This window comes from Macaca nemestrina, chromosome 17 (assembly GCF_043159975.1).
Source record: "Macaca nemestrina isolate mMacNem1 chromosome 17, mMacNem.hap1, whole genome shotgun sequence".
Taxonomy (NCBI): Eukaryota; Metazoa; Chordata; class Mammalia; order Primates; family Cercopithecidae; genus Macaca; species Macaca nemestrina.
Window position 1 is genome coordinate 62,619,469 of NC_092141.1, and position 27,604 is coordinate 62,647,072.

A 27,604-nucleotide genomic window follows, 5' to 3' on the forward strand; every position below is an offset into this window, starting at 1 on the left:
ACCTCCCCAGGAGTACAAATCCAAGACCCTTGTAAGCATGCAGTGGGGGTCGACAGCAGGGCCAGGGGAGAAAGAGCTATGATCTCCAAAAATGTCAGCACTGGAAGATGGCCTGGGAGGGAGAAGCACTGCTTCAGCTACTCCCCCATTTTGTAGATGAGGCAACTGAGGCTAGAAAGATGATGTGGTTTGCTGAAGGACAGGGAGGTAACGGCGTGACCGAGGCTGGATTCCTGTCTCCTGGCATCCTGTGATGCTCCTTTTATCACCTGGAGTGGGAAGGCCACGATGGTTGTGTTCTGGGAGGACTCAAAATCTCTACTAGGGCATCTTTGGAGGTTTTCTACATGGAACAGGGGCTGAGTGGAAGGGCTGTGGCTCCCTTTCCCCTCAACAACCAGAGCAGTGCCTCCCATTGGAGATTTTGCTGGAGAAGATGGTCCCTCTGCTATAACAAAGAAAAGCTGGAAGTCACTGGGCCTCTTTTCCTCTTTGGTTTCCCTGTCAGCTCTTTGCCCCTTGTCTACTCCTTGCCACTGCCATCCCCCCAGCAGCTCAGGTTCAGTCTGAACGGAGTCCTACCCCCATCAAGGCCTCTGCGGGGTCCCTGGAGACTCACCTGGCACATCCGGGGATGGATTGAGAATCATGAAGGCGTCCGATAGGCCGGTTTTGACAGGATGCTGGGAGGAGCTGATTTCCGGGACAGACATAGGGATCTGCGGCAGGGAGAAGAGGCTCCGTCCACCTCCCAAACGCTCTGGGGCCCACCCAGCCCTCCCCTGTGAGCTCCAGACCCATCTTTCTGGATGGCACCACCTCCTGGAGGACTCCAAAACAATGGGAGCCCAGTTGGACCCCACCCAAATTCCAAGTCCTCTCCACACCCCCCCCCAAGCACATTTTCTTCTTTCCTTGGTCTCGGTGAATGGCACTCTGTGCAGGCCAAAAACCTGGGGCTCACCCTTTTCCCTTCCCTTTCTTTCATTTCTTCCCTTACCCATCTAGATAATGCACCTGCAAATTCTGTTGCTTAACCTGCTAAGTGGCTCTCAAATCTGTCCGTTTCTTTCTATTCCCCCCCATCCTATTCTAAACTGCTGTCACCTTTCTCCTAAATTACTTCCCAGTATTCTTTCTAAGCCCCCAACAACCTGTTCTCCGCTCTGAAGCTAGAGTGACATTTCTCAAGGGCAAATCTGTGGTTCCCTTGCCCCATCCCCTGCCCCTCACTCCCTTCCAGCCATGCTGCTTCTTCTTCTGTTTTTTGTTTGTTTGTTTGTTTGTTTGTTTGTTTGTTTTTGAGATGGAGTCTCGCTCTGTCATCCAGGCTGGAGAGCAGTGGCACGATCACAGCTCACTGCAAGCTCCGCCTCCCGGGTTCAAGCCATTCTCCTGCCTCAGCCTCCTGAGTAGCTGGGACGACAGGCACCTGCCACCACGCCCGGCTAATTTTTTGTATTTTTAGTAGAGATGGAGTTTCACCATGTTAGCCAGCATGGTCTCGATCTCCTGATCCGCCAGCCTCAGCCTCCCAAAGTGCTGGGATTATAGGCGTGAGTCAACGCGCCCAGCTATTTTTTTTTTTTTAAATAGAGGTGGGTGTCTTGCTATGTTCCCCATGCTGGTCTTGAATTGCTGGGTTAAACCAATCCTCCCACCTCAGCCTCCCAAAGTGCTGGGATTACAGGCGTGAGTCAATGCGCCCAGCTATTTTTTTTTTTTTAAATAGAGGTGGGTGTCTCGCTATGTTCCCCAGGCTGGTCTGGAATTTCTGGGTTAAACCAATCCTCCCACCTCAGTCTCCCTAAGCACTGGGATTATAGTAATGAGCCACCACACTGGCTCACCATGCTGCCTTCTTTTTTTTTTTTTTTTTTTTTTGAGACAGAGTCTCACTCTGTTGCCCAGGCTGGAGTGCAGTGGCACGATCTCGGCTCACTGCAACCTCCAACTCCTGGGTTCAAGCGATTCTCCTGCCTCAGCCTCCTGAGTAGCTGAGATTACAAGTGCCTGCCACCATGCCTGGCTAAATTTTTGTAATTTTAGTACAGACGGGGTTTCATCATGTTGGCCAGGCTGGTCTTGAACTCCTGAGCTCAGATGATCCACCTGCCTCAGCCTCCCAAAGTGCTGGGATTACAGGCATGAGCTGCCGTGCCTGGCCCATGCTGCCTTCTTTCAGTGCTTTGTGCCAGCCATGCTCTGTCCTGCCTCAGGACCTTTGCATGTGCTGTTTTCTCTCCTGGAACATACTTCATTCTCCTCTTTGCTTCCTGAACTCATATTTATCCTTCAGATTTCAACTCTTTTCCTCAGCAAAGCCTCCCCTGGCCTCTGTCAAGGTTAAGAGGTGTGTGAAAGGCTCAGCTAGCACCAGGCACCTCTACTTGGGAGTGCTTGTCACAGTGGTGATTCTACATTTGTCCCTGTAATTATTGTCCATCTCTGCAACCAGACTTACAGCTCCAAAAGGGTAGGACCTGCAACCATCTTGTTAACTGCTGTATTCCCAGCAGCAAGTCCCATGCCTGGCACATCGTGAATTCTCTAAATATTTACTGAATGAAGAAAGGCTCCAAGACCCAGCTATCTCTGCAGCTGGGCCTACTCACCTCTTTATAGCCGAAGACAATGCGGCCGTCACGGTGCAGAGCTGCCTGGAAGGTGAAACTGCCCCTGTCTTCCCAGCCTTGGAGATAGACATGGTCCCACTGAACCACAAAGACTGTCCCTAGGGAGAAGAACAGAGACCCGGCTGGACAGGAGATCATGCAAGGAGCAGGGCCCTACAGAAATGCCAGCCGGAGGGTGATGGCCACAGGTTGGGATGATGGGGAAGTTTGCAAATTTAAGGAGGCGGGAGCTGGGCAGCTCACTAAAGCAGCCTGGCTTCGGAGCAGCAGAGGAGCCAGAAGATCCTGTACTTGATCATCTCTTCCCCTTTCCTCCTTGGGAGTCTATTCTGACTCCTTGAGATAAAAGAAGGAGGAGTGTCTGTTCTTCTGGTTTCAGATGGGGTTCAAGGAACATCCTGGTGAAAGTAAGAAACAACAAAGGCCCCTAACATTTATTCTACCTCAACTAAGAGCCAAGCACTGTCGTTTTGTTATCTCATCAGATTCTTCTGGATGGCAGGCATTTTTGTCCCCATCTGACAGGTGAGAAAACTGAGCAGAGAAAGGTAGGTGGCCGCCTTGCTGTGGGACTGCAGGACTCTTGCCCTCTCTAGGCCCTGTGCTCCTCTAGAGGGCTGGACAAGGGATCCCTGGAGCTGGGTGACTTAAATTCTGAGATCCGGTCTCACCATTGTCAAAGTACACAACTGTGGAGTTGTCGGAGTAGCCAGGGTTGAAGTTGGCCATCAGGGGCGCCACATACTGAGTAGCTGTGAGCATCCGATGGATCACATCCCCCATGAAGATGAAGCCTAGGGTGGGAGAGGTGCAGAGGAGTCACCAGAAATGGCCCAGAGGGGCCGCTCTGGGGGCCTTTTCCCCAAGGGCAACAAGGGCAGCGCGGGCGGAGTTGGAAGTGAGCCTGAGATCTCTGTCGCCCATCCCCATCTGGCGGGCTCTGGGTCTGGTGTGTATGGAGCCGAAGGGCCCTAGACAGGGTCCTCCCTGTTCCTTCAGTGGGACACAGACTCTAGGGTGAGGGGGCAGGAAGAGGAGGGGACTCGCAGCTTTTCCCATCCCTGAGGAAGTGGGATATGGAACTGAAGTGCAGGGATTAAAGACAGAAGCCTCCTATCAATAGGGAGCCTGGCCCCAGGAGCCCAAGCTCTCAGAGGGGTCTCCCTCTCCCTCTTATTCAGCGACTCTGGGACACAGGGCTGTCCACACTGACTCGTGCTGGCCCGAGGAGACGCACACACACACGCACATGAGCAGGTCAGTTGATGCAAGCAGGATGCTCTGACGTCCACTGACCCCCACTCCTGAGAATCAGGCTCCTGTTAGAACCAAACGTGCATTCCTCCCATGTCATCTACACAACCCTGTCTCCAGTTTGCCACCCCTGGGAGGGCCCCTGAGTTCGGGCTGAGGTCTCCAAACCCTCCCCGGGGCCCCACGATGTGGCCTTACCTCCAGTTGCTATGGTGATCTGCCGCAGAAGATGCCCGTAGAAAGGGAAATCAAAGGACAAGACCACCCTCTGCAGGGGATGGGAGAAGGTCAGCATGCCCTGGGCACCCACACTGCCTCATGCTTGTTTGGACAGAGTGGGGAGCAGGCATGCCCAGGGCCACTACTGGGCACCCCAACTCTGGCAAAGTCCCATGGGAATCCCTGGAAGGTACCTCCCAGGTCACAGACCTCGGGCCACAGCCACGCCCACTGACCAGGCAGGGTGGGTTGGCCCCCGGCCTCCCAGCCCAGAGAAGCACGGCTGGGGACTGGGGCACTCACCGAAGCCTGCCGGTGGGTGTTGGAGAGTATTGTGTGGATCTTCACTTGGCTCCGGTTGGCCTCGGCCACATCTACCCACAGTTGCCGGCTGCGGGGCTCACTGGGGCCATAGAGACGGGACACATAATAACTGTGGTTGTCCTCCTGCCAGCACCAAAGATAAAGCCCACAGGAGGCGTGAGTAGTCAGCATTCCAGGAATCACCCTCTGTCCTTCCCCACTCAGACTTCCGGGTACAGGAAGTCACCACCCTCCCAGGGCGCTGGACCTGTGGCCCCGAGGGCTGGTTTAGGCCTAGGACCCCTTGGGTTCCCCCCTGGCCCCAGACAGCTCACTAGCTGGCCCCTAGGAGTACCCCAGCAAGCCTGGCCACAGTCAAATCCACACCTGCTGCACTCATGCTCAACCCTCCTGATCCCAGACAAGCCAGGAGGCTGGCAGCCCCTGAATCCCTTCAGACCATGACCAAGGCTGAGCTTGGCTTGGGGCATGAGGGAGGAACAGACAGGATGGCCCCAAACCGGGCCCTTGTTTTCAGGGAACTCCCAGGCCAAGGGAGAGTCATAGTCCCTGCCCTGGAAGAATATCCTATGTAATGGAAAAGAAAAATCTGAGCTGGACATGGTGACTCACGCCTGTAATCCCAGCACTTTGGAAGGCCAAGACGGGCAGATCACTGGAGGTCAGGAGTTGGAGACCAGCCTGGCCAACATGGTGAAACCTTGTCTTTACTAAATATACAAACATTAGCCTGGCCTGGTGGCACACGCCTGTAATCCCAGCTACTCAGGAGGCTGAAGCACAAGAATCACTTGAACTGGGGAGGTGGAGCTTGCAGTGAGCCGAGATCGCACCACTGCAGTCCAGCCTGGGCGACAGAGTGAGACTCTATCTCAAAAAAAAAAAAAGAAAAATCTGGACCTTAGAAGGCACCAGTCTAAAGGAGGAGGCTGCCTCTTGATCCTGGGGAGTTGCCAGTCTGGAATGGGACTTGTATAAACACAGGAGCATAGACCCTCAAGCAGAGCTGATACAGAACTCAGAGCCCACACAGCATCACCACGGGGGTGGGAAGGCGAGAGAAGCATCAAGGATTCCTTCCAGGCATACCTCTGAGCCTTTGCTGTGTGCCTGATGGAGATAAAATAAAGAAGCCAGAACGCTGTGGGCTGGGGGTTCATTCTGCAAGGCTCTCCTGCAGAGGAGCACTTGGGCCAGGGTTTAAAGGAGGCCAGAGAAATGGTTGGCGGAAAGACTTAAAAGCCAGAGAGGGGCGATGTGGAAGCACTTCCTGGAGCCGGCCCAAGAGCACCAGCCGCAGAAGGAAGGCAGGCAGGGCAGGCAGGTTCCCTCGGCAGCCACTGCCACAGAGATAGGGCTGCGGACCGGTGAGGAGCCCTCGGTCATTAATCAGGCTGCCCAGTTGTGGTGGTGGCAGACACAGCAGAGCAAATGACATTCTCCCTGCCAGGCTGCCAGCTGCCCAGCTGGCCCTTGCCCTGGGCCCAGCATGAGTGGGGACAAGGGGTTCCTGCCATCCTCACCTGCCAGAAGGCACTCTGCTCTTACGACAAGTGACACACTCTGGGGACCTGGGGTCAGGGCAGGCCGGGGGAAGAGGAGCAGATAAAGCATGGTTGGTTGGTGTCAGGGGCTATTCCCTCTGCCACTGCCCTCCCTTCCTGCCTCCAGACAGCCCATGCCTCCACCCATCCTCAGCGGGGCAGTCAAACCAATCAAAAACACCTCTCTCTGTTCACAGGCTATCCAGGGCTCCCTCAAGACACTGTCCTCCAGACAAAAACCAAAGCTCTTAGGCTGGCGTGCAAGATCCCACCGTGAGCCAGCCCCAGCCTCTCTCTAGTTCTTTCTCTCTCCTCTCACCACCTCGTGCATCCTTGTGCACCCACCCCCACAGACCAGACTCCCCTGACGGCCTCAAGCCATCAGTGGTCACTCGTGCCACTGCCCACGCTGGTCCTCCTGTCTGGAATGGCTGCCCTTGCCTTCTCCCTTTGGCAGATTCCTAGTCATTCAACACTCAGCTTAAACTCTGCCTTCTTTTATTTTTGAGACAGAGTCTCGTTCTGTCGCCCAAGCTGGAGTGCAATGGCATTTCCTCGGCTCACTGCAACCTCCACCTCCTGAGTTCAAGAGATTCTCATGCCTCAGCCTCCCAAGTAGCTGGGATGACAGGCGCACGCCACCATGCCTGGCTAATTTTTGTATTTTTAGTGGAGATGGGGTTTTACCATATTGGCCAGACTGGTCTCAAACTCCTGACCTCAGGTGATCCACCCACCTCAGCCTCCCAAAGTGCTGGGATTACAGGTATGAGCCACCGCGCCTGGCCAAACTCTGCCTTCTTATCGGCCTTCCACCCCTACCTCCCCAATGACCTCCACCCCCTGGAAGTGGCCTCCACCATCCCTTATTTCAGGGGGTCCTCAAGGGGTGACTCATGTGTACTATTTGCAAGAGTCACATGGGGCCACTCTTGTTGGATTCCTGGTTTTACTCATAAAGCCACCTGGTAGGGGGCTGCCCTGATGCCACAGCCTCTGGGGTGAGGGCCAAGGATGCTGCTTCCCATTGCTGCCACAGCCATCAGCCCTGGAGTCTCGGGAGGGTACCCAAAGGGGGATGCACTGCTCTCCAGCTCTGCCTACAGCACTGAAGCCACTACTTCTGCCCAGAGCTCTTGGCCTCCCTCGGGAAAGCAGCTCCCTCTGTTTCTGCTCCTTTCCCCACCCTCCAGGAGACCTAATGCTTCATCTTTTTCCTCAGTTTCTGTCTCTCCTATCTCCACCCATCTCTGCTGGAGATCCCATCTCCATTTAAAAAAAAAACATCACCCATCAAAAAAACAAAGCTCCCCGCATAGCAATCTGTGCAGAGAGAGCTGCACAAAGGAAGATTCCGATGGCCGCCTCCCAGCCTGCTTCCTGGATTCACTGGTGAGCGGTTTTTACACCACTTCCAAGAAAAAAAAATATAAGGGGCCCTGCCCAACACTGTACATCTGATAGTCTGCAGGACCCCAACTCTGCAGCTGGTTATGGTTCTCCTGGCACCACCTGCCACGGCCATAGCTACAACTCGCCCTCTTCCCCCGAATTCAAACAAAAAAGTGGTTTATATTAAGAGACATCAGTTGGCTTAAAATTTTGCCTGAAGAAAGGAAACCAAGTTTAGATGCTATTCAGCCCATCTTTTATTATTATTATCATTTATTTATTTATTTATTTGAGATGGATTCTCACTCTGTTGCCCAGGCTGGAGTGCAGTGACGCAATCTCAGCTCACTGCAACCTCTGCCTCCTGGGTTCAGGTGATTCTTATGCCTCAGCTTCCCGAGTAACTGGAATTACAGGTGTGCACCACCACGCCCAGCCCAGCCCATTATTTAAATATCTGTTTGCCCCTGAACTACGAGCCTCTGACGGGCAGGGATGGGCAAAGTCACCTCTGTGCCTATATGGCTGAAGGTCCCTCACTTCCTCCATGCTTAGGAACTGTTTGCTGGAGGTGGGGTGGGGGGACCAGTGCTTTGCAATGTGTTAAAATTGGGGAAATAAACTTGCCTCCCTAAATCCTGGGCTATCTTATGATCTGTGGGTGAGGGGAAAACGAGTGGCCCACCTTAACACAGCCAGCACCAGATAGCCCTTCCATCCTTTTGCATGCTGTAGTGGGTTTCAACCATGTCACCCAAAATGATATGTTCAAGTGTGCACCTCTGGTACCTATGAATGTGACCTTATTTGGAAATAGTCTTTACAGATGAATCGAGTCAAGATGAAGGCAGACCGGATTAGGGTGGGCCCTAAATCCAATGACCGGTGTCTTTTTGTAAACTAAGAGGGAGATGTGGATACAGAGACACAGAGGAGATATAGGGAGGATCCCTGTCGCAGTGAAGGCAGAGATTGGAGTGACGCTGTCTACAAATCAAGCACACCAAGGATTTCCAGGAGATCCAGAAGCTAGGACAAGACAAGCAAAGATCCTTTCCAGGGGCCTCGAGAGGGAGCGTGGTCCTGCTGACACCTTGATTTCAGACTTCCGGCCTCCAGAACTGCAAGTGAATAAATTTCTGTTGTTTTCAGCTACCAAAATTGTGGTAATTTGTTCTGGCAGCCCTAGGAAAGGAATATCCGTGCCACAGATGTGTGTTACCGTGGCCCGGTTGGGACAACCTGAAGTTGCTTTCCCTGTTCCACGTCATCCCCTTGCTTAGGCCATTCTGTGGCTTCCCAGTTGCACTCAGAACAAAGGTCACACCCCTTCCGCCATTCCCTTCTCTTCTTTACTAATAGAACATTGATTTTGGATTGAGCACAGTGGTTCATGCCCATAATCCCAGCACTTCCAGAAGCCGAGGCTGGAGGATCACTTGAGGTCAGGAGTTCAAGACCAGCCTGGGCAACATAGGGAGACCCTGTCTCTACAAAAAATACAATAAAATAAAACAATTAACTGGGCATGGCTGTGCATGCCTATATTCACAGCAACTCAGGAGGCTGAGGCAGGAGGATCCCTTGAGCCCAGGAGGTCGAGGCTGCAGGGAGCTGTGATTGGGCCACTGCACTCAGCCTGAATGACACAGTGAGATTCTGTCTCAAAAAAAAATTGATTCTGTAGCAACCAGCAATGTAGCCATCTAATAAACCTCATTCCCTGGATGTCAACGATTACCATGTGACACAGGCTGGCTCATGATATCAGCTGAAGGTTCTAGTGGAGCCTTTTGAAAGAGGTCAAATTTGACTGCTTGTCCCTCTTATCTTTGCCCTTCTTCTTCCTGCCTAGAATGCAGACATGATGGCTGGAGTTCCAGCAGCCATCTTGTGAGTATAAGGACAAGAGCCACACCCTAAGGATGTTGAAGTGGAGAACTAGATGGAGCCTCGGTCCCTGATGACATGCTGGAGGGCTCCTCCTTAAGTCCCTGGATTTAGCTCTCTGTTACATAGAAACACAAATCCTTCCCCGTGTGTGGTGGTCTGGCCCCGACTCAACACCTCCTTCTCTCCCCTGCTTTCTTGTTCTGGGAATCACCACACAGTTGTCTGCCTCAGGACCTTGGTGCTGCCTGTGTCTCAAAATTTCTTCCCCTTCCCTGTTCAGGAGCTGACCCTTCCTCACCCATCCAGCCTCAGCTCAGGAGTCACTTCCTCGAGAAAGCTTCTCTGATTCCCTGTTGCATTCCCATCACACCCTGTGCTTCTTTCTCCTGGTGTTTTGCACACTTGTGACAATTTACTTGGATTTTATACACATCTTCACACCTGCCTTTCCTGTAAGATCATAAGACCTCAAAAGTAAGGTCAGCCTTTATCTATCATATTTAAGCACAGAGTATGTGTTCAATGGAGGATTTGTTGAGCAAAGAATGACCACGAAGTATAGCTGCCTGTTTTACGGGTACCACTACATATTCTGAAGTCCAGGATAGGGTCATTTTACGAAACAAAGCAGGACAGCTGCAGATGCTAAACAGGTGCTCTCAGGTAAGCCTCAGAGTCAACTGAATACAGATTCCACTGGGAACCTGAGCAGGCCAGTGTTTAAGACAGTTGCTTTGAGGCTCGGAGAAAGGTCTGGTTTCAATCAGCCTAATTCCTGGGCCCCGCACAGCGAGAGCTTTCTCCAAACCTCCAGGCGTCTGAAATGAGTGCCCGGGACAGAAGCCACACTCTGCAGTTGTGAAGCCCAAACAGATACTGACATGTCTCTTGCCGCCTCAGCTAAGACTGCAAAGGGTGAGATTCCTGGGAATGCATCTTCCTGGCCCGTTGCTCCAAGTTCTCTGCTTCAAAGCAAAAACAAGCGGTCTGATCCAAACTAGTGCTGCTCTGCAGAGAAGCCAGGCCCTGTGTCACGTGCCTCAGCTCTGACACCTGGATGATCCTTGGACTCATTCTTGGAGTTCCCAATGATCCCTGCAATGGCACCTCTTAACTGACACAAAGCTTTCATCTATTCTGACTCAAGAAGAGTCAGAAATGAAAGGAGCTGCTGCCTGTAACTCCTAAGCTGATTCTCTCCAATGAGTCAGCAGATCCCAGGGAGGGGTACAGCCTCGAAGCCTAACGCCCTACTCAGGCCAGCGAGGGTGAGGCCAAGCTCTGCTTCAGGCCTCAGAAGTGCCAAGTACAGCTGGCCTGCCAGGGGAAGGACTGGCTCAAGGGCAATGCCATGCAGAATCTGCTGCAGGTCCCAAATAGGCCCAACAGACTGCCCTCCTGGCACGCCTGGCTTTTATTACTCCAGGACAGTGAAGCCAGGAGCCATATCTACTCAGCTCTGGCTGAGAGCGGCCACAGAGTGATGGGTGAGGCCAAAATGCACGCTGGAGGGAGGGGGTGACTTACAGTGGGATCACTCCTGGGCACAGCCAAGCACAAAGCCTGCAGGGGAGCATTTGGGAGCATGGGAGGAAGGCGAAGGGAAGCTGGCATTTGCTGAGTGGTAATGGGAGAGTGCTGGGCATTTCATATTTGTTACTGCAGGGCAACCCTAGGAGGTGAGCACTCATATTAGTCCCATTTCCTCAGTGGGGAAACTGAGACTAGAAATCATGTAACTAGGCCAGGCGTGGTGGCTCATGCCTGTAATCCCAACACTTTGAGAGGCTGACACAGGGCAGATCATCCTGTCTCACCAAACAAAAAATAAAAAGAAATAATGTAACTGTATGAAACCAGGTCGGTTCCACTCAAAGACAGTGACCTTTCCTCTATCCACTGTCTCTGAGATCTTAAAGCAACAGCCCTCTGGGAAGGTGACTTAGGCCACCTACCAGTCATTGGTTACAATCTCAATCAGAAGGACTACTGTCTGGAGGTTGGAGCTCAGGGATGGTGGTGCATTCATCTCGCCCCCAGAACCTCCCTAGCGCAGGGCCTGGCACCTGGTATCTCGTGGGTGTTCAGCATCTGCCTGCCAAATGAGCTGAATAACAAGGATTCTGCAGCCAGTGGTGTCAAGACTGTGCTGAGAATGTGCAGTGTGGTTCTGACAAGGACAGCGTCCTCCCCCATCTCCAATGGCAGGTGACACAAAAGCCACTTGTGGAGGAACCAGCTACCTCCTCTGGGAATCCAAGCCCATAGACAGCATTCCCAAACCTGGGACATCCTGGACACAGGAAGGTGTCTCTGGATTCCTCAATTTCTTTTCTGAGGAAGTGAAGCCAACACGAAGGACTTGTGTTAGACCACGCGTCCGAGAGCCCGGCAGCAGGGCAGCAAGCGTGGAACATGGATGATCCTTGTGTCATCAGGGCGTTGTCCTAAGTGTGACTGCCTCCTGGTCCGAAGAGGGCTTCCTTGTCGGGTTCAAAAGGAGAAACCTCGCACCAAGAGTGGAATGCAAGATCTTCCCTTCAGTCTGATGTGGCCCCGACTATTACAGGGCCAGGGCGTGCCAGATTGGTGCAAACCAGTCTACTTCCCCCAGGAACTGGGGATCATGGCTCCGCTAGGAATGGGGAATGGGAGTTGGGTGAGCAAAGGCCTAACATCAGGGTTGATGGGGAATGTGGCTCAATGACCAAGACTAAGCTCTTTCAGTCTTTCTTCTCTGCCACTTTCAGTGCGGGCTTCATTGTAAGGCTAGGCACCTTGTAGTGATGGGATGGCTGACAGTGGTGACTAGCCCTGGCTCATGGAAGCAAGACAGGCACACATCTCCCCAACCACTGAATGAACACATGTGCTTCAAGATGGCAGGGCCAACCTGGGCCCCCTGCCACCTCTGGACTAGGGAGCCCTAGATGCTAAACAGCTTCCACCTAGACCAAACACCAGCTGGGGGGTAGGGTTATCTAGGAACCCAAGATCCCATTCCTATTGTGCAAGGCTGTAAGGTAAAATATATGTTGAAAAGTCAACTACAATGTCCACTTGACATCTGAATCCAGCCAATGAACCAGTACTCTCAAAAGACAAGAAGCACTTTGGGAGGCTGAGGCAGAAACATCGCTTGAATCCAGGAGTTCAATACCAGCTTGGGCAACACAGTGACACCCCCCAAGTCTACTAAAAAAATGCAAAAATTAGCTGGGCATGGTGGCATGCACCTGTAGTCCCAGCTACTTGTGAGGCCGGGGCAGGAGGATCGCCTGATCCCAGGAGATCAAAGCTGCAGTAAGCCATGATTGCGCCACTGCATTCCAGCCTGGGCAACAGAGCAAGACATTGTCACAAAACAAACAAAACCAAGAGACATGCCTTTTACTTTCTGGAAGCAGAGCTGAGTAAAGGGTTTGATTGGCCAGAATCCTCCAATCTGTCCACATGCCCAGGGAGGTGCAACAATTCTGCCAACCACTCAGGCCTTGGGGAATGAAAAAGAAGAGCCTTCAGCTGGGGCACGGCTGCTCCACTGCCTGTATTGTTTGTCTCCATCCAGTTCTTTATGAGGCCAGAGTTTACCCAGGTTCCTCAAAGCTGAGCATCAGTGATGCAATTAAAGCTATTGCCACCTACCCAGGGCGTACTAGAACCAGTCCTTTTAATCTAGAATTCCTTAATTCCTTCCCTCTTTCTTTCTTTCCTTCCTTCCTTCCTCTCAATCTCTCTTTCTTTTCGTTTCTTCTTTTCTTTCTTTTCTTTTCTTTTCTTCTTTTTTGAGATGGAGTTTTGTTCTTGTCGCCCCGGCTGGAGTGCAATGGTGAGATCTCGGCTACTGCAACCTCTGCCTCCTGGGATCAAACGATTCTCCTGCCTCACCCTCCAGATTCTCTGGGATTACAGGTGCATGCCACCATGCCCGGCTAATTTTGTGTTTTTAATAGAGACAGGAGTTTTACCATGTTGGCCAGGCTGGTCTTGAATTCCTGACCTCAGGTGATCCACCCACCTTGGCCTCCCAAAATGCTGGGATTACAAACATGAGCCACCATACCCGCCTAGTCTACAATTTGTGATGCTCCTGAAACATCAATGTTGTATGGAGCCCTGCTAACTAAAATTTCAGGTGTGACATTATATTTTAAATAATATCCTTGTACCAGACATTGTACATAAAAACCTTGTACAGTTTTAGGATGCTCCATCCCCATCCCAAGGATGTCTGCCCCCCACCCATAGGCCCTGCTGAGTTGACTACACCCATCACAGTCTCCCACATAACCCTGTGCTTCCTCAGACTAATTGGACATAGGTAGTCACATGATTCAAAAGTAGCTCATCTCTTGGAAGCCTACAATCTACAGCTTGTGCAGCCTGAGCCAATCAGATCACACCCACCCCCCCACACACAGGGTGAAACTGGGAAACTGAGAAGCTGGCGGCAGGAGAGCTGAGTTGAAAGATCATGGAGACTTAGGAACTGAAAACATTGAAGATGAACAGGGTCTGTGAGAAAAAAAGAAAAAAAAGAACTGAAACCATCTTGAGCTGTCTGCAGAAGACTTCTGATCCACAGAAAGGCAAAGGCAGACCTTACATACATCTGGCTTCAATAAACATATGATGAATTAATGAAAAGGAGGTAAGAACTGGGGGAGGGGACCTGGTTCCCAACAGTTTTCCAGCTTCCTTGAGGTCTGGCTGTCCTTCATGTCCAGCCCTTGGGTCTCCCATGATCGTCTTCTGCACCCTCGCGATAATCCTTCTGTGTGGGACAGCTCAAATAGCTCCTCAGAACCAAAAGGACCTTAAATAGAATAGCCTTGCTTATGAGGTGATCAGAGGAAAAACCTCCAGGGTGAGCCCAGGCAGTCCTTAATTGATACAGACAGCAAGAATCTGAGCCGGGCGTGGTGGCTCACGCCTGTAATCCCAGCACTTTGGGAGGCTGAGGCGGGCGGATCACGAGGTCAGAAGATCGAGACCATCCTGGCTAACACAGTGAAACCCTGTCTCTACTGAAAATACAGAAAAAAAAATTAGCCGGGCGTGGTGGCAGGCGCCTGTAGTCCCAGCCACTCGGGAAGCTGAGGCAGGAGAATGGCGTGAACCCAGGAGGTGGAGCTTGCAGTGAGCAAAGATCGTGCCGCTGCACTCCAGCCTGGGCAATAATGCAAGACTCCATCTTATAAATAAATAAATAAATAAATAAATAATAAAATAAAAGATGCCTTAAAAAAAAAAAAAAGGAATCTGAATGAGCCCACCACAAAGCAAGGATACATGTTTGAGATTATGAATATGCTAATTACCGTGATCTGATCACTATATGTTATATGTATTGAAACATCACTATGTACCCCATGAATATGTACAATTATTTGTCAATTAAAAAATTAAATTAGATCGGGCGTGGAGGCTCAGGCCTGTAATGCTGGTACTTTGGAAGACCAGGTGAGTGGATCACTTGAGCTCACGAGTTCGAGACCAACCTGGGCAACATGTTGAAACTACCATCTCTACAAAAAATACAAAAACTGGCCGGGGTGATGGCGTGCACCTGTAGTCCCAGCTATGCAGAGTCTGAGGCAGGAGAATCGTTTGAGCCTGGAAAGTTGAGGCTGCAGTGAGCCAAGATCGCGCCACTGCACCCCAGCCTGGGCGACAGAGTGAGACCCTGTCTCAAAAAAAAAAGCTGAGTTCCCAGCCATAATGGGAGGGGAGGTCAGACACACCTCATTGTAACCCCTCCCTTTTGCAGTTCAGACACAATTGACCAGCATTAATGTTAAAATAGAGATCAGAAGACAGACAGAATGGACTCAGTGGCAATATGATATCAAATTATAAACAGGACCTATGGCCATGACAGGCATGGGTTAAATCACGCACCCCTGCAGGCCACTCTGACCCGGCGCTTTTTTGTTTTGTTTTGTTGTTTTTTGAGACAGAGTTTTTCTCATGTAACCCAAGCTGGAGTGCAATGGCACCATCTTGGCTCACGGCAACCTGTGCCTCCCAGGTTCAAGTGACTCTCCTGCCTCAGCCTCCCGAGTAGCTAGTGACTAGCCCGCCACCACGCCCGGCTAAATTTTGTATTTTTAGTAGAAACCAACCTCAGGTGATTCACCCACCTCGGCCTCCCGAAGTGCTGGAATTACAGGTGTGAGCCCCCGCGCCTGGCCTGACCCAGCATATTGAGTCTTGCTCTGACGTATCACATGACATATCAGGTAAGGCATGAGAGGATGTGACTCTGGCAGATCATATGACACATGGCGTGATATGATTGGCAGATCACATGATGATTAGCAAACTACTTTATCTTAAACATTCTTTTCCACTGAATCCAAGTTTTCTATTTTTATTTATTTTAGTTTTTTTTTTTTTTTTTTTTTTTTGAGACAGAGTTTTGCTCCTGTTGCCCCGGGTGGAGTGCAATAGTGTGATCTCAGCTCACTGCAACCTCCACCTCCTGGGTTCAAGTGATTCTCCTGCCTCAGCCTCCCAAGTATCTGGGATTATAGGCATGTGCTATCGCGCCCAGCTAATTTTGTATAATTTTGTATTTTTAGTAGAGACAGGGTTGGGATTACAGGCATGAGCCACTGCACCTGGCCAAACACCCAACTAATTTTTAAATTTTTTGTAAAGTCAAGGTTTCACCTTGTTGCCCAGTCTGGTCTCAAACTCCTGGGCTCAAGCGATCCTCTCACATCAGCCTCCCAAAGTGCTGGGATTACAGGCATGAGCCACTGCACTTGGCCTCTACTGACTCCAGGTTTTTGAACAAAGCCTTACTCCTTTAACCCACTGCAAATTAAAGAATCCCTGAACCCACCGATGACCTGTGAGCTCTTACTTCAAGATAGCTCGCCTTTTTGGGGCCAAACCAACATATAAACTCCATATATTAATTTATGACTTTGCCGGTAATTTGTGCTTCCCTAAAATGTATAAAGTAGAGTTGTCACCTGTCTCAGGATCACTTACTCAAGGCTTCTTGGGTTTGTGTTTTCTCCAGGCTGTGATCACTCATAGAGGCTCAGAATAAACCTCCTTGAAATATTTTACAGAGTTTGATTTATCCGCCAACACCACCATGATTCTTCTTCTCTAAAGTCAAGCACTGCTAGCTTCTTGGCTGGCCACTGGGAAAAAGAGTCCCATGGCTTGGAATTCACCAACTCTGGGGACACTTCCCAACTGCCACCATAGGCCCCTTATCACGCTGCCACCCACATGGGCAGTTTTGATGGAGGAACCCCACCCATGGCAAAGACTAATAAACGCCTCCTGATAACCATTCTCTCCTTCCATGAGTTGCAAAGGCTCCCAGTTATAGCTAGGCACACAAGCACACAGTTAAACCATATTTCCCAGCCCTCCTTATGGCTAGGTATGGCTATATGACTATGTCTGGCCAATGGATGATGAGCAGAAAGATTGCCCTTAATAAGAATGGGTGACTGGGTCTGGAGGCTCATGCCTTTGGGAGGCTGAGGCCAGCAGATCACTTGAGGCCAGGAGTTCGAGACCAGCCTGGCCAACATGGTGAAACCCCATCTCTACTAAAAATACAAAAATTATCCATGTGTGGTGGTATCGCCTGTAATCCCAGCTGCTCAGTAGGCTGACACAGGAGAATCACTTGAACCTGGGAGGTGGAGGTTGTAGTGAGCCGAGATCATGCCACTGCACTCCAGCCTGGTTGACAGAGCAAGACTCTGTCTCAAAAAAAAAAAAAAAAAAAGAATGGGGACTGGGTGCGGTGGCTCACGCCTGAAATTCCAGCACTTTGGGAGGCTGAGGTGGGCAGATTGCTTGAGGTCAGGAGTTTGAGACCAGCTCCGCCAACATGTTGAAACCCCGTCTCTACTAAAAATATTTAAAAGTTAGCTGGGCATGGTGATGCACACCTGTAATCCCAGCTACTCTGGAGGCTGAGGCAGGAGAATCACTTGAACCCAGGAGGTGGAGGTTGCAGTGAGCTAAGATCGTGCCACTGCACTCCAGCCTGGGTGACAGAGCGAGGCTCTGTCTCAAAAAAAAAAAAAAATAAAATAACTGGGGTGCCCTCCCTCTGCCTGGCTGGGATGCAGATGTGATGGCGGGAGCTGAAACAGCCGTCTTGAGCTACAAAATAGAAAGCGCATGTTTTAGAAGGCAGAAGCGCAAGATAGCAGGAACCTAGGCCCCCAACACCACGGAGACACAACATCAACCCTTGCTTACTTATGCTCGCACTGTTACATGTGAGAGAAGAATAGGTTTCTCTCATAGCTAAGGGCCTTGTCACTTTGGCATCTGTTACAACAGCTGAACCTATATCCTAATTAATACAAGGCCCTGAGGGGTCTTTTCAGGCCACTCTATCCCAGGGTATTGTCACTCTAATCCATATGGATGTGCTTCTTAAAAAGAATGCGGAGACCTTGCCTGGCAGTGAACCTTCCTTCCCAAGGAGTTCACACAATTCACAGCCCATTGCAGAAGCTCTGAACGGGATGACCTGACATCGCAAAGGAGCTCAGAGAGGGTTACGTGAGCCATGCCACTTGGCAAGTCCACCAAAGGGAATGATGTTTCCTTGAAATGTGTGCAAGAAACCCTGATCAATAATCCACATTTGTTTTGGGAGGCAGTGTGATATGGATTTCAAACATTTTTGGTCCTGAAATTATTTATTCCAAGAAATCTTTCACAGAAGCTCAATACATCAATCACATCAAAGTAAAACCACGTTGGGAGAAGGACAGAGAAGGGTTGGAGCCCAGCCTGCTGTGCTACTTCCTTTTCCACCACCCTCCCTCCCACAGCAGCCTGTGAAGCGCTCGGGGTTCCATGGAGCACAATTCAAAAACCATTGCTCTAGGATCAAGCATATGGTCTGTGGAGTAAGACAGACCCAAGTTCCAAAATGGGCTCCATTATGTAATGGTTGGTGTCCAGCATTCCTCTCTTCTCTGAGGGTCAGTTCCCTCATCAGTGACCTTTCTTGCAAGGTTCCTTTTTTTTTTTTTTTTTTTTGAGACGGAGTTTCACTCCTGTTGCCCAGGCTGAAGTGCAACAGCCCCATCTCAGCTCACTGCAACCTCCACCTCTTGGGTTCAGGTGATTCTCCTGCCTCAGCCTCCCAAGTAGCTGGGATTACAGATGTGCGCCACCACACCAGCTAATTTTTGTATTTTTAGTAGAGACGGGGTTTCACCATGTTGGCCAGGTTGGTCTCAAACTCCTGACCTTAGGTGATCCACCTGCCTCGGCCTCTCAAAGTGCTGGGATCACAGGCGTGAGCCAATGCACCCAGCCTCTTGCAGGGTTCTTGAAAGGATTAGACAAAACATATCAACACGAAGCTCTTAGCCCAGTGCCTGGCCCACAGGAGGTATTTGAGAACTGGGAGCTATTACGCTGATTTGGTTGGGCCTTTCCAGGAAAGGGCTTGATTGTGGAGGCTGCCTCCTCAAAGCAACCCCCAGCTCCATCTGAAACGTCAGCAGTTACAGTATTTCTTCCGCCTCAATTAGTCATGCCCGGAGGCCCGGCAGGCACTTGATTTCTGACAGCGGGGCAGCTTTTACCTTGGCTGAGCTCAAGACATTTCTGGACGGGAACTCTGGCTAAGCTGTCACAGTCGGCCCATCACCCACCAGCCAACTGGCAGGAGGAAATGCTGGGGCAAGCAACCAAGGACGCCCTGCAGGGCTGCTAGAGAGACTTGGTCGGCCAGGCTGGTCAGGATGGTGCTGAGGCAGCTGGGGCCAACCCAGGAGGCGTGGATGGGATTACTGCGGGGAGGGGACATCCTAGTCCCTGCCCTTCGATCGCAGGGCACACAAACCATGAGGCCTTACAAGGCCAACAGAAATGCGTTCTAGATCCTGCTGTTCAAAGAGCATCCCTGGGCCGCAACATCAGCATCACTGGGAGCCCACTAGAAATTCAGATTCTTGGGCCCAACCCCAAGCCTGCTGAATCAGCATCTACCTTTGGAAGCACTTCCAAGGGGATTTTTTGGAAAGCACAGTTTCAGAGGTCCTGGTTCAGAAGTACCTTCTGTATCAACACGTCACTCATTTTTGTCCCTGAGGAGATGGTGGGTAAGAGCTCGGACTGCCTGGGCGCTGTGGCTCACATCTGTAATCCCAATACTATAAAAGGCAAAGGAGGGAGGGTCAGTTGAGGCCAAGAGTAAGAGACCAGCCTGGGCAACATAGGGAACCTCCATCTCTACAAAAAAATACGAAAATTAGCTGGATGTGGTGGGGCACACCTGTAGTCCCAGCTACTTGGGAGGCTGAGGTAGGAGGATCGCTGGAGCCCAGGAGGTCAAGGCTGCAGTGAACTATGATCATGCCACTGTGTTCCAGCCTGGGCAACAGAGCAAGACCCTATCTCAAAAAGATTTTTTATTTAAATTAAGTTAAATTGTGAAAAAGAGCTCAGGCTCTGAAGGCAGAAAGACCTGGGTTCTTGTCCTGATTTTGCCACTTACTGGCTGTGTGACCCTGGATAGGCAGCTTCACCTCTCTGTTCCAGATAGCTAAAGAGAGACATGCCTGCCTCACCAGGTAGTTGTGTGGATTAAATATAAAGTCAGCCGGGCGCGGTGGCTCAAGCCTGTAATCCCAGCACTTTGGGAGGCCGAGACGGGCGGATCACAAGGTCAGGAGATCGAGACCATCCGGCTAACACAGTGAAACCCCGTCTCTACTAAAGAAAATACAAAAAACTAGCCGGGCGAGGTGGCGGGCGCCTGTAGTCCCAGCTACTCGGGAGGCTGAGGCAGGAGAATGGCGTAAACCCGGGAGGCGGAGCTTGCAGTGAGCTGATATCCGGCCACTGCACTCCAGCCTGGGCGACAGAGCGAGACTCCGTCTCAAAAAAAATAATAAATAAAAAATAAATAAAAATAAAAAATAAACATAAAGTCATACAATGAGGCTGGCACTCAGGAAGTGCTTATTTATTTATTTAGAGACAGAGTCTCACTCTGTTACCCAGGCTGGAGTGCAGTGCTACCACCTCGGCTTACTGCAACCTCCACCTCCCAGGCTCAAGTGATCCTCCCACCTCAGCCTCTTGAGTAGCTGGGACTACAGGCACAGGCCACCACGCCCAGCTAACTTTGTTTATAATTTTTGTTGAGCCAGGGTCTCACCCTGTTAGCCAGGCTGGTCTCGAACTCCTGGGCTCAAGCAATCCTCCCTCCCTCCGCCTCCCAGAGTGCTGGGATTACAGGGCTGAAGTACAATGCCTGGCCAGGAAGCGCTCTTTTAATGTCCTCTGTTATTATTTTCTCTCACCTCATGTATCCATACAATAACCCCCAGCTGCCCTCTGGACATAGCCAAACTTCAGGTTGAAATAAACCCACACAGAACATTTGTCATCACGGAAATGCAGAAAATATGTCCCCTGGTATAACCCTGAAAGGAGAGATCCAGGCTAGACAAAGGGGCTCTGCATCTGCTGAGGGTCTGGGGTAGAGAGATGTCAGGGTGAGTGAGGCTGACCTAAGAAAGCCCTGGAAACAGGGCTTTGGATTAGGCTTGTACAGAGGATATGGACTGGCATTGGGGGTATTAAGATTTCTTAATACCCCTAACAGTTCATGGAAATGGAAAAATCATCCTATCCTGGCAATGACCCAAATGTGGGCTTTTTGAGGGATTGTGATAGGGTAAATATAGACCATACAGCCACAGAGAATTAGGACAAGGACAGACAAAAACAAAAACAGGCCTTCCCCATCCCTCATCTGGTCCCATGCTGGCCTATTTTCTTCTAGTGTTTTTTCATATGTATGTTAATTTCATAGTCACAGTTCTGCTGATCATGCAGTTTCATGGACCGCTTCTGTCACATTTCATGATATGGAAAGCAGCTTTTGATGGTAAACAAGGTATTTCCAAACATCATTTGTAACAGCTGCATGACAGTCCACTCAGGAGAAAACCCACAATTTTCTTCACTATTTCTCTTTTATTGGGCATTTAGGTAGCTTCCAATTTTGATGCTGTCATAAATACTACTGTGATGAACTTGATGCATTTTCCATATCTTGGATGACTTCCTCTGCTTCATAGTCTTTGGTATAAAGCAATGCTTCTCAAACATGAGTACGCATGGGCCCGGCACGGTGGCTCACACCTGTAATCCCAGCACTTTGGGAGGCTGAGGCAGGTGGATCATCTGAGGTCAGGAGTTCAAGACCAGCCTGGCTAACATGGTGAAACCCCGTCTCTACTAAAACTATAAAAATTAGCCAGATGTGGTGGTGCATGCCTGTAATCCTAGCTACCTGGGAGGCTGAGGCAGGAGAATCGCTTGAACCTGGGAGGCGGAGGTTGCAGTGAGCCAAGATTGCACCACTGCACTCCAGCCTGGGCAACAAGAGCAAAACTCTGTCTCAAAAAAAAAAAACAAAAAAACAAACAAAAATGAGTGTGCATGTGAATTACAGTAAGCCCTCACTTAACGTTGTTGATGGGTTCTTGGAAACTTTGACTTTAAGCAAAGCAATGTATAATGAAACCAATTTTACCATAAAGTAATTGATATAAGCAAGAGTTAATTTCCTAGGGCATATTTCCAGTTGCTTCTAAATAAAGTCAAACTGCTAAATAAAGACCAAAACACTTCTAATATTAAACAGACATAAATGTGAGTTATGCAATACATACATTTTAAAAAGGCTCATAAAAACAAGTTAGGATAATTATTTACCCAATTATTCTGGTTCAGGGTCTCTGGTGGCTAGAATCTATCCCAGCAGCTCAGGGCACAAGGCGGGAATGGACTCAGAGGCCATTCCGTCACAGGGCACACTCACACACATTCACACTCACTCATCCTGGGACAACAGACACACGAGTGAACCTGAGATGCACATCTTTGATATGTGGGAGGAAACTAGAGTACTCGGAGATGTGAAGGGAACATGCAAACTCCACACCAATGATGACCCCAGCTGGGAATCCATTTTTTTCTCATCAGCACTATAACAAAACAACGTCGACCAAAACGGTGTCATTGGAGGACCTGCTGTACCTGGGGGAATCAGATTCTGATTCTGCAGGTCTGAGGTCTCCGAGATTCCACACTTCCCACGAGCTCCCAGGCACTGCCAGTGCTGCCGGTCCCTTCCCACACCTTGAAGAGTATTAAGAATATGAAAGATAACACCTGAAGCTTCAAGGCCAGGAAATCCTCTTTTGTGACTGTAATCCTATTTTTGTACTTTCTGGTAAGGTCTGGGAGGGATCTTTCTAGTTAACTTTCTCAAGCCATCAGTGCATCTGATTTTTAGAACAACTCTGTGAGAAATGGTCAGTCCCACCTTACAGATGAGGAAACAGGTTTAGAGTTAAGACCCAGCAAGGATACCCACTGTCTGCCTCACCTGGGACCAGAGGAGGGTGAGCAACTGCCCCAGTTTACATGGAACTTAGGAATTTCCAGGATGCCAGACTGTCAGTATTAAAGCCAGGACCATCCTGGGAAACCCGGGATGGTTGATCTCCCTAGACCAGAGCCAAATTCCCAGTCAGCTCATACTTCTCACTCCCACTGTGTGCTAGGCCCTTAATGTACATTGCTGCACAAGACCTTTGCAATAACACTGAAGACAACAGCATCCCCATCAGACAATGAAGAAACGGGCTCCTGAGTAGGGGGACTAAGAAACTTGCCCAAGACAAAAAGACAAACGTTCTAATTAAAAAATTGGCAAGGGGGAAGAAATAGACAAATGGATTGAATAGACATTCCTCCAAAGAAGATAAAAAATAGCCCAGAAAGACATGAAAAGATGCTCAATAAGGCCAGGCGCGGTGATTCACGCCTGTAATCCCAGCACTTTAGGAGGCCGAGGTGGGCGGATCACGAGGTCAGGAGATGGAGACCATCCTGGCTAACACGGTGAAACCCCGTCTCTACTAAAAATACAAAAAAATTAGCCAGGCGTAATGGTGGCGGGCGCCTGTAGTACCAGCTACTCGGGAGGCTGAAGCAGGAGAATGGCGTGAACCCAGGAGGCGGAGCTTGCAGTGAGCCGAGATTGCGCCACTGCACTCCAGCCTGGGCAACAGAGCGAGATTCCGTCTCAAAAAAAAAAAAAAAAAAAAAAAAAGGCCGGGCGTGGTGGCTCACGCCTGTAATCCCAGCACTTTGGGAGGCTGAGACAGGCGGATCACGAGGTCAGGAGATCAAGACCATCCTGGCTAACATGGTGAAACCCCATCTCTACTAAAAAATACAAAAATAAGGCCGGGCGCGGTGGCTCAAGCCTGTAATCCCAGCACTTTGGGAGGCCGAGGCGGGCGGATCACAAGGTCAGGAGATCGAGACCACAGTGAAACCCCGTCTCTACTAAAAATACAAAAAATTATCTACTAAAAATACAAAAAATTAGCCGGGCGCGGTGGCGGGCGCCTGTAGTCCCAGCTACTCAGGAGGCTGAGGCAGGAGAATGGCGGGAACCCGGGAGGCGGAGCTTGCAGTGAGCCGAGATCGCGCCACTGCACTCCAGCCTGGGCAACAGTGTGAGACTCCGTCTCGAAAAAAAATTAAAAAAATAAAAAATAAAAAATTAGCTGGGCATGGTGGCCGGTGCCTGTAGTCCCAGCTACTCCGGAGGCTGAAGCAGGAGAATGGCGTGAACTCGGGAGGCGGAGCTTGCAGTGAGCCAAGATCGCGCCACTGCACTCCAGCCTGGGTGACAGAGCAAGACTCTGTCTCAAAAAAAAAAAAAAAATGCTCAATATCAGTAATCATTAGGGATATACAAATCAAAACCACAATGAAGTACCACTTCACACCCACTAGGACAGCAGGACAGCTCTCTCTCTCTATATATATACTCTCTCTATATATATACTATATATATACTCTCTCTATATATATATACACTATATATATACTCTATATATATACACACACTATATATATATATATTTTTTTTTTTGAGACGGAGTTTCACTCTTGTTGCCCAGGCTGGAATGCAGTGGCGCAATCTCAGCTCACTGCAACCTCTGCCTCCCGGGTTCAAGCGATTTTCCTGCCTCAGCCTCCTGAGTAGCTGGGATTACAGTCGCACACCACTATGCCCAGCTAAATTTTGTATTTTTTTTAGTAGAGATGGGGTTTCACCATGTTGGCCAGGGTGGTCTCAAACTCCTGACCTCAGATGATCCGCCCACCTTGGCCTCCCAAAGTGCTGGGATTACAGGCGTCAGCCACTGTGACCAGCTCTATAATTTTTTTAAAAAGGGAAAATAGCAAGTGTTGGCGAGGATGTAGAGAAATCAGAACCCTCATACATTGTTGGTGGGAATGTAAAATAGTTCCGTTGCTGTGGAAAACAGTCTGGCAGTTCCTCAAAAAGTTAAACAGAGAGTTACCATATGACCGAGCAATTCCACTCCTAGGTATAGATCCCAAAGAATTGAAAACAGATAATAGCCGGGCACAATGGCTCACACCTGTAATCCCAGCACTTTGGGAGGCCCAAGTGGGCAGATCACGAGGTCGGGAGATCGAGACAAGCCTAGCTAACATGGTGAAACCCCGTCTTTACTAAAAATACAAAAAATTAGCCAGGCATGGTGGCACACGCCTGTAGTCCCAGCTACTCGGGAGACTGAGGCAGGAGAATGGCTTGAACCCAGGAGGCAGAGGTTGCAGTGAGCTGAGATTGCACCACTGTACTCCAGCCTAGGCAACAGAGTGAGACTCCACCTCAAAAAAGAAAAAAAAAAAAAAATGAAAAAAGGAAACAGATACTCATGCTGGGCACAGTGGTGCATGCCTGTAATCCCAGCACTGTGGGAGGCCAAGGCAGGTGGCTCACTTGAGGCCAGGAGTTCAAGACCAGCCTGGTCAACATGGCAAAATCCCATCCCTACTAAAAATACAAAAATTAGCTGGGTGTGGTGGCACACACCTGTAATCCCAGCTACTCCAGAGGCTGAGGCACAAGAATTGCTTAAACCCGGAAGGCAGAGGTTGTAGTGAGCCAAGATCATGCCATTGCACTCCAGCCTGGGCAACAGAGCGAGACTCTGTTTAAAAAAAAAAAAAAACAAAAAGAGGCTGGGCACAGTGGCTCACACCTGTAATCCCAGCACTTTGGGAGGCCGAGGTGGACGAATCACGAGGTCAGGAGATCGAGACCATCCTGGCTGACATGGTGAAACACCGTCTCTACTAAAAATACAAAAAATTAGCTGGGTGTGGTGGAGAGCACCTGTAGTCCCAGCTACTTGGGAGGCTGAGGCAGGAGAATCGCTTGAACCCAGCAGGTGGAGGTTGCAGTGAGCCAAGATCTCGCCACTACACTCCAGCCTGGGCAACAGAGCAAGAGTCTGGAAAAAAAAAAAAAAAAAAGGAAAGATTGAAAGAAAGAAAAAGGAAGGAAGGAAGGAAGGAAGGAAGGAAGGAAGGAAGGAAGGAAGGAAGGAAGGAAGGAAGGAAGGGAAGAAAGAAAGAAAGAAAGAAAGAAAGAGAGAGAGAGAGAGAGAGAAAGAAAGAAAGAAAGAAAGAAAGAAAGAAAGAAAGAAAGAAAGAAAGAAAGAAAGAAAGAAAGAAAGAAAGGAAGGAAGGAAGGAAGGAGAAAGAAGAAAGAAAGAAAGAAAGAAAGAAAGAAAGAAAGAAAGAAAGAAAGAAAGAAAGAAAGAAAGAAAGAAAGAAATTCAAATACATTTACACATGTTCACAGCAGCACTATTCACAATAGCCAAAAGGTGGAAACAGCCTAAATGTCCATCAATAAACAAATGGATAAACAAATTATGGTACATTCATACGATTGAATATTATTCAGCCATAAAATGGATAAACCTTGAAAATTTTATGCTAAGTGAAAGAAACCAGACATAAAACATCACATATTATATGATTCCATTTATATGAAATAACCAGAATGGGTAACTTCATAGAAATAAAACACAGATTGGTGGTTGCCAGGGGTTGGGGTGGAGGAGGGAACAGGGAACAACTGCTTAATGGGTAAAGGGTTTCTTTTTGGGTAATGAAAATGTTTTGAGACCAGGCACAGTGGCTCATGCCTGTAATCCCAGCACTTAGGGAGGCCTAGGTGGGAGGATCACTTGTGTCCAGGAGTTCAAGACCACCCTGGACAACATAGTGAGATCTTGTCTCTACAAAAAATTTTAAAATTAGCCTGTTGTCGTGGTGTGTGCCTATAGTCCCAGTTACTTGGGAGGCTGAGGTGGGAGGATCCCTTGAGCCCAGGAGGTTGAGGCTGCAGTGAGCCATGATCCCACCACTGCATTCCAACCTGGGCAACAGAGCAAGACCCTGTCTCAAGAACAAAAACAAAACAGAAAACGTTTTGGAACTGGATGGGGGATTGGTTGCATAACATTGCTGATGTATTAAATGCCACTGAATTGCTCACTTTAAAATGGTTTATTTTATTTATTTTATTTTATTTTAATTTGAGACAGAGTCTCACTCTGTCACCCAGGCTGGAGTGCAGTAGCGTGATCCCAGCTCACTGCAACCTCTGCCTCTGGGTTCAACCAATTCTCCTGCCTCAGCCTCCCAGGCAGCTGGGATTACAAGCATGCCACCATGCCCGGCTAATTTTGTATTATTTTAGTAGAGACGGGGTTTCACCACATTGGCCAGGTTGGTCTCAAATTCCTGACCTCAAATGATCCACCCAACTTGGCCTCCCAAAGTGCTAGGATTACAGGTATGAGCAACTGCACCCAGCCTAAAATGGTTAATTTTATATTATGTGAATTTCACCTCAACTAAAAAGAAAAAAAGAAAGTAGCCAACCAACCAACACACCACCCTGCCCAGGGAGAAAGGAAAATGGTCTGCAAGAGGAACCGGACCGGGAGAAAACCACCTGGGGCTGAGTAACTGGGTACAACGTTGTGACCCGAAGCGGAGGGGAGACCACCAGGACAGGGGCCATCATGGCCTCACATTCTGCGTTTAAATCAACTCTGTGAGATTGGTATTTACCACCCATTTGGGAAATGTGAAGCTAGCAAAGGCTTGGAGGGGCTCTAAATGTCAGGTTCGTTAACTGAGGGGTTAAGTGTCCAGCCCAAGGCTATGCAGCTGGTCTGCGTCAGGACCAAGATCGAGGGCCAGGACTGCTGGGCTCCTGCACAGCACTGGAGATGACATCCGCACTCCACCTCCTGCCTCCCTGGACTCACTTTCTTCTCACAAAATCTCTTCTCTCTTTTTCTTTTCTTTTTTTTTTTTCTTTTTTTTACTTTAGGCGACAGAATCTCGCTCTGTCGCCCAGGCTGGAGTGCAGTGGCACGATCTTGGCTCACTGCA

At 49.6% G+C, this 27,604-nt stretch overlaps 1 protein-coding gene across 3 annotated transcripts in view; it reads right to left on the reverse strand.

Moving 5' to 3' along the window:
* LOC105472263 (plexin domain containing 1) overlaps window positions 1-27,604 on the reverse strand; it is an 89,560-nt gene that overhangs the window by 38,309 nt on the left and 23,647 nt on the right. For all 3 annotated transcript variants that reach the window (XM_011725348.3, XM_011725347.2, XM_011725346.2), the window contains exons 3-7: window positions 4,413-4,556; window positions 4,089-4,158; window positions 3,308-3,430; window positions 2,616-2,734; window positions 620-719 (exon numbers count right to left, since the gene is read on the reverse strand). In XM_011725348.3, coding sequence (XP_011723650.1) covers window positions 620-719; window positions 2,616-2,734; window positions 3,308-3,430; window positions 4,089-4,158; window positions 4,413-4,556 — 556 coding nt within the window. The remainder of the gene's footprint in view (window positions 1-619; window positions 720-2,615; window positions 2,735-3,307; window positions 3,431-4,088; window positions 4,159-4,412; window positions 4,557-27,604) is intronic.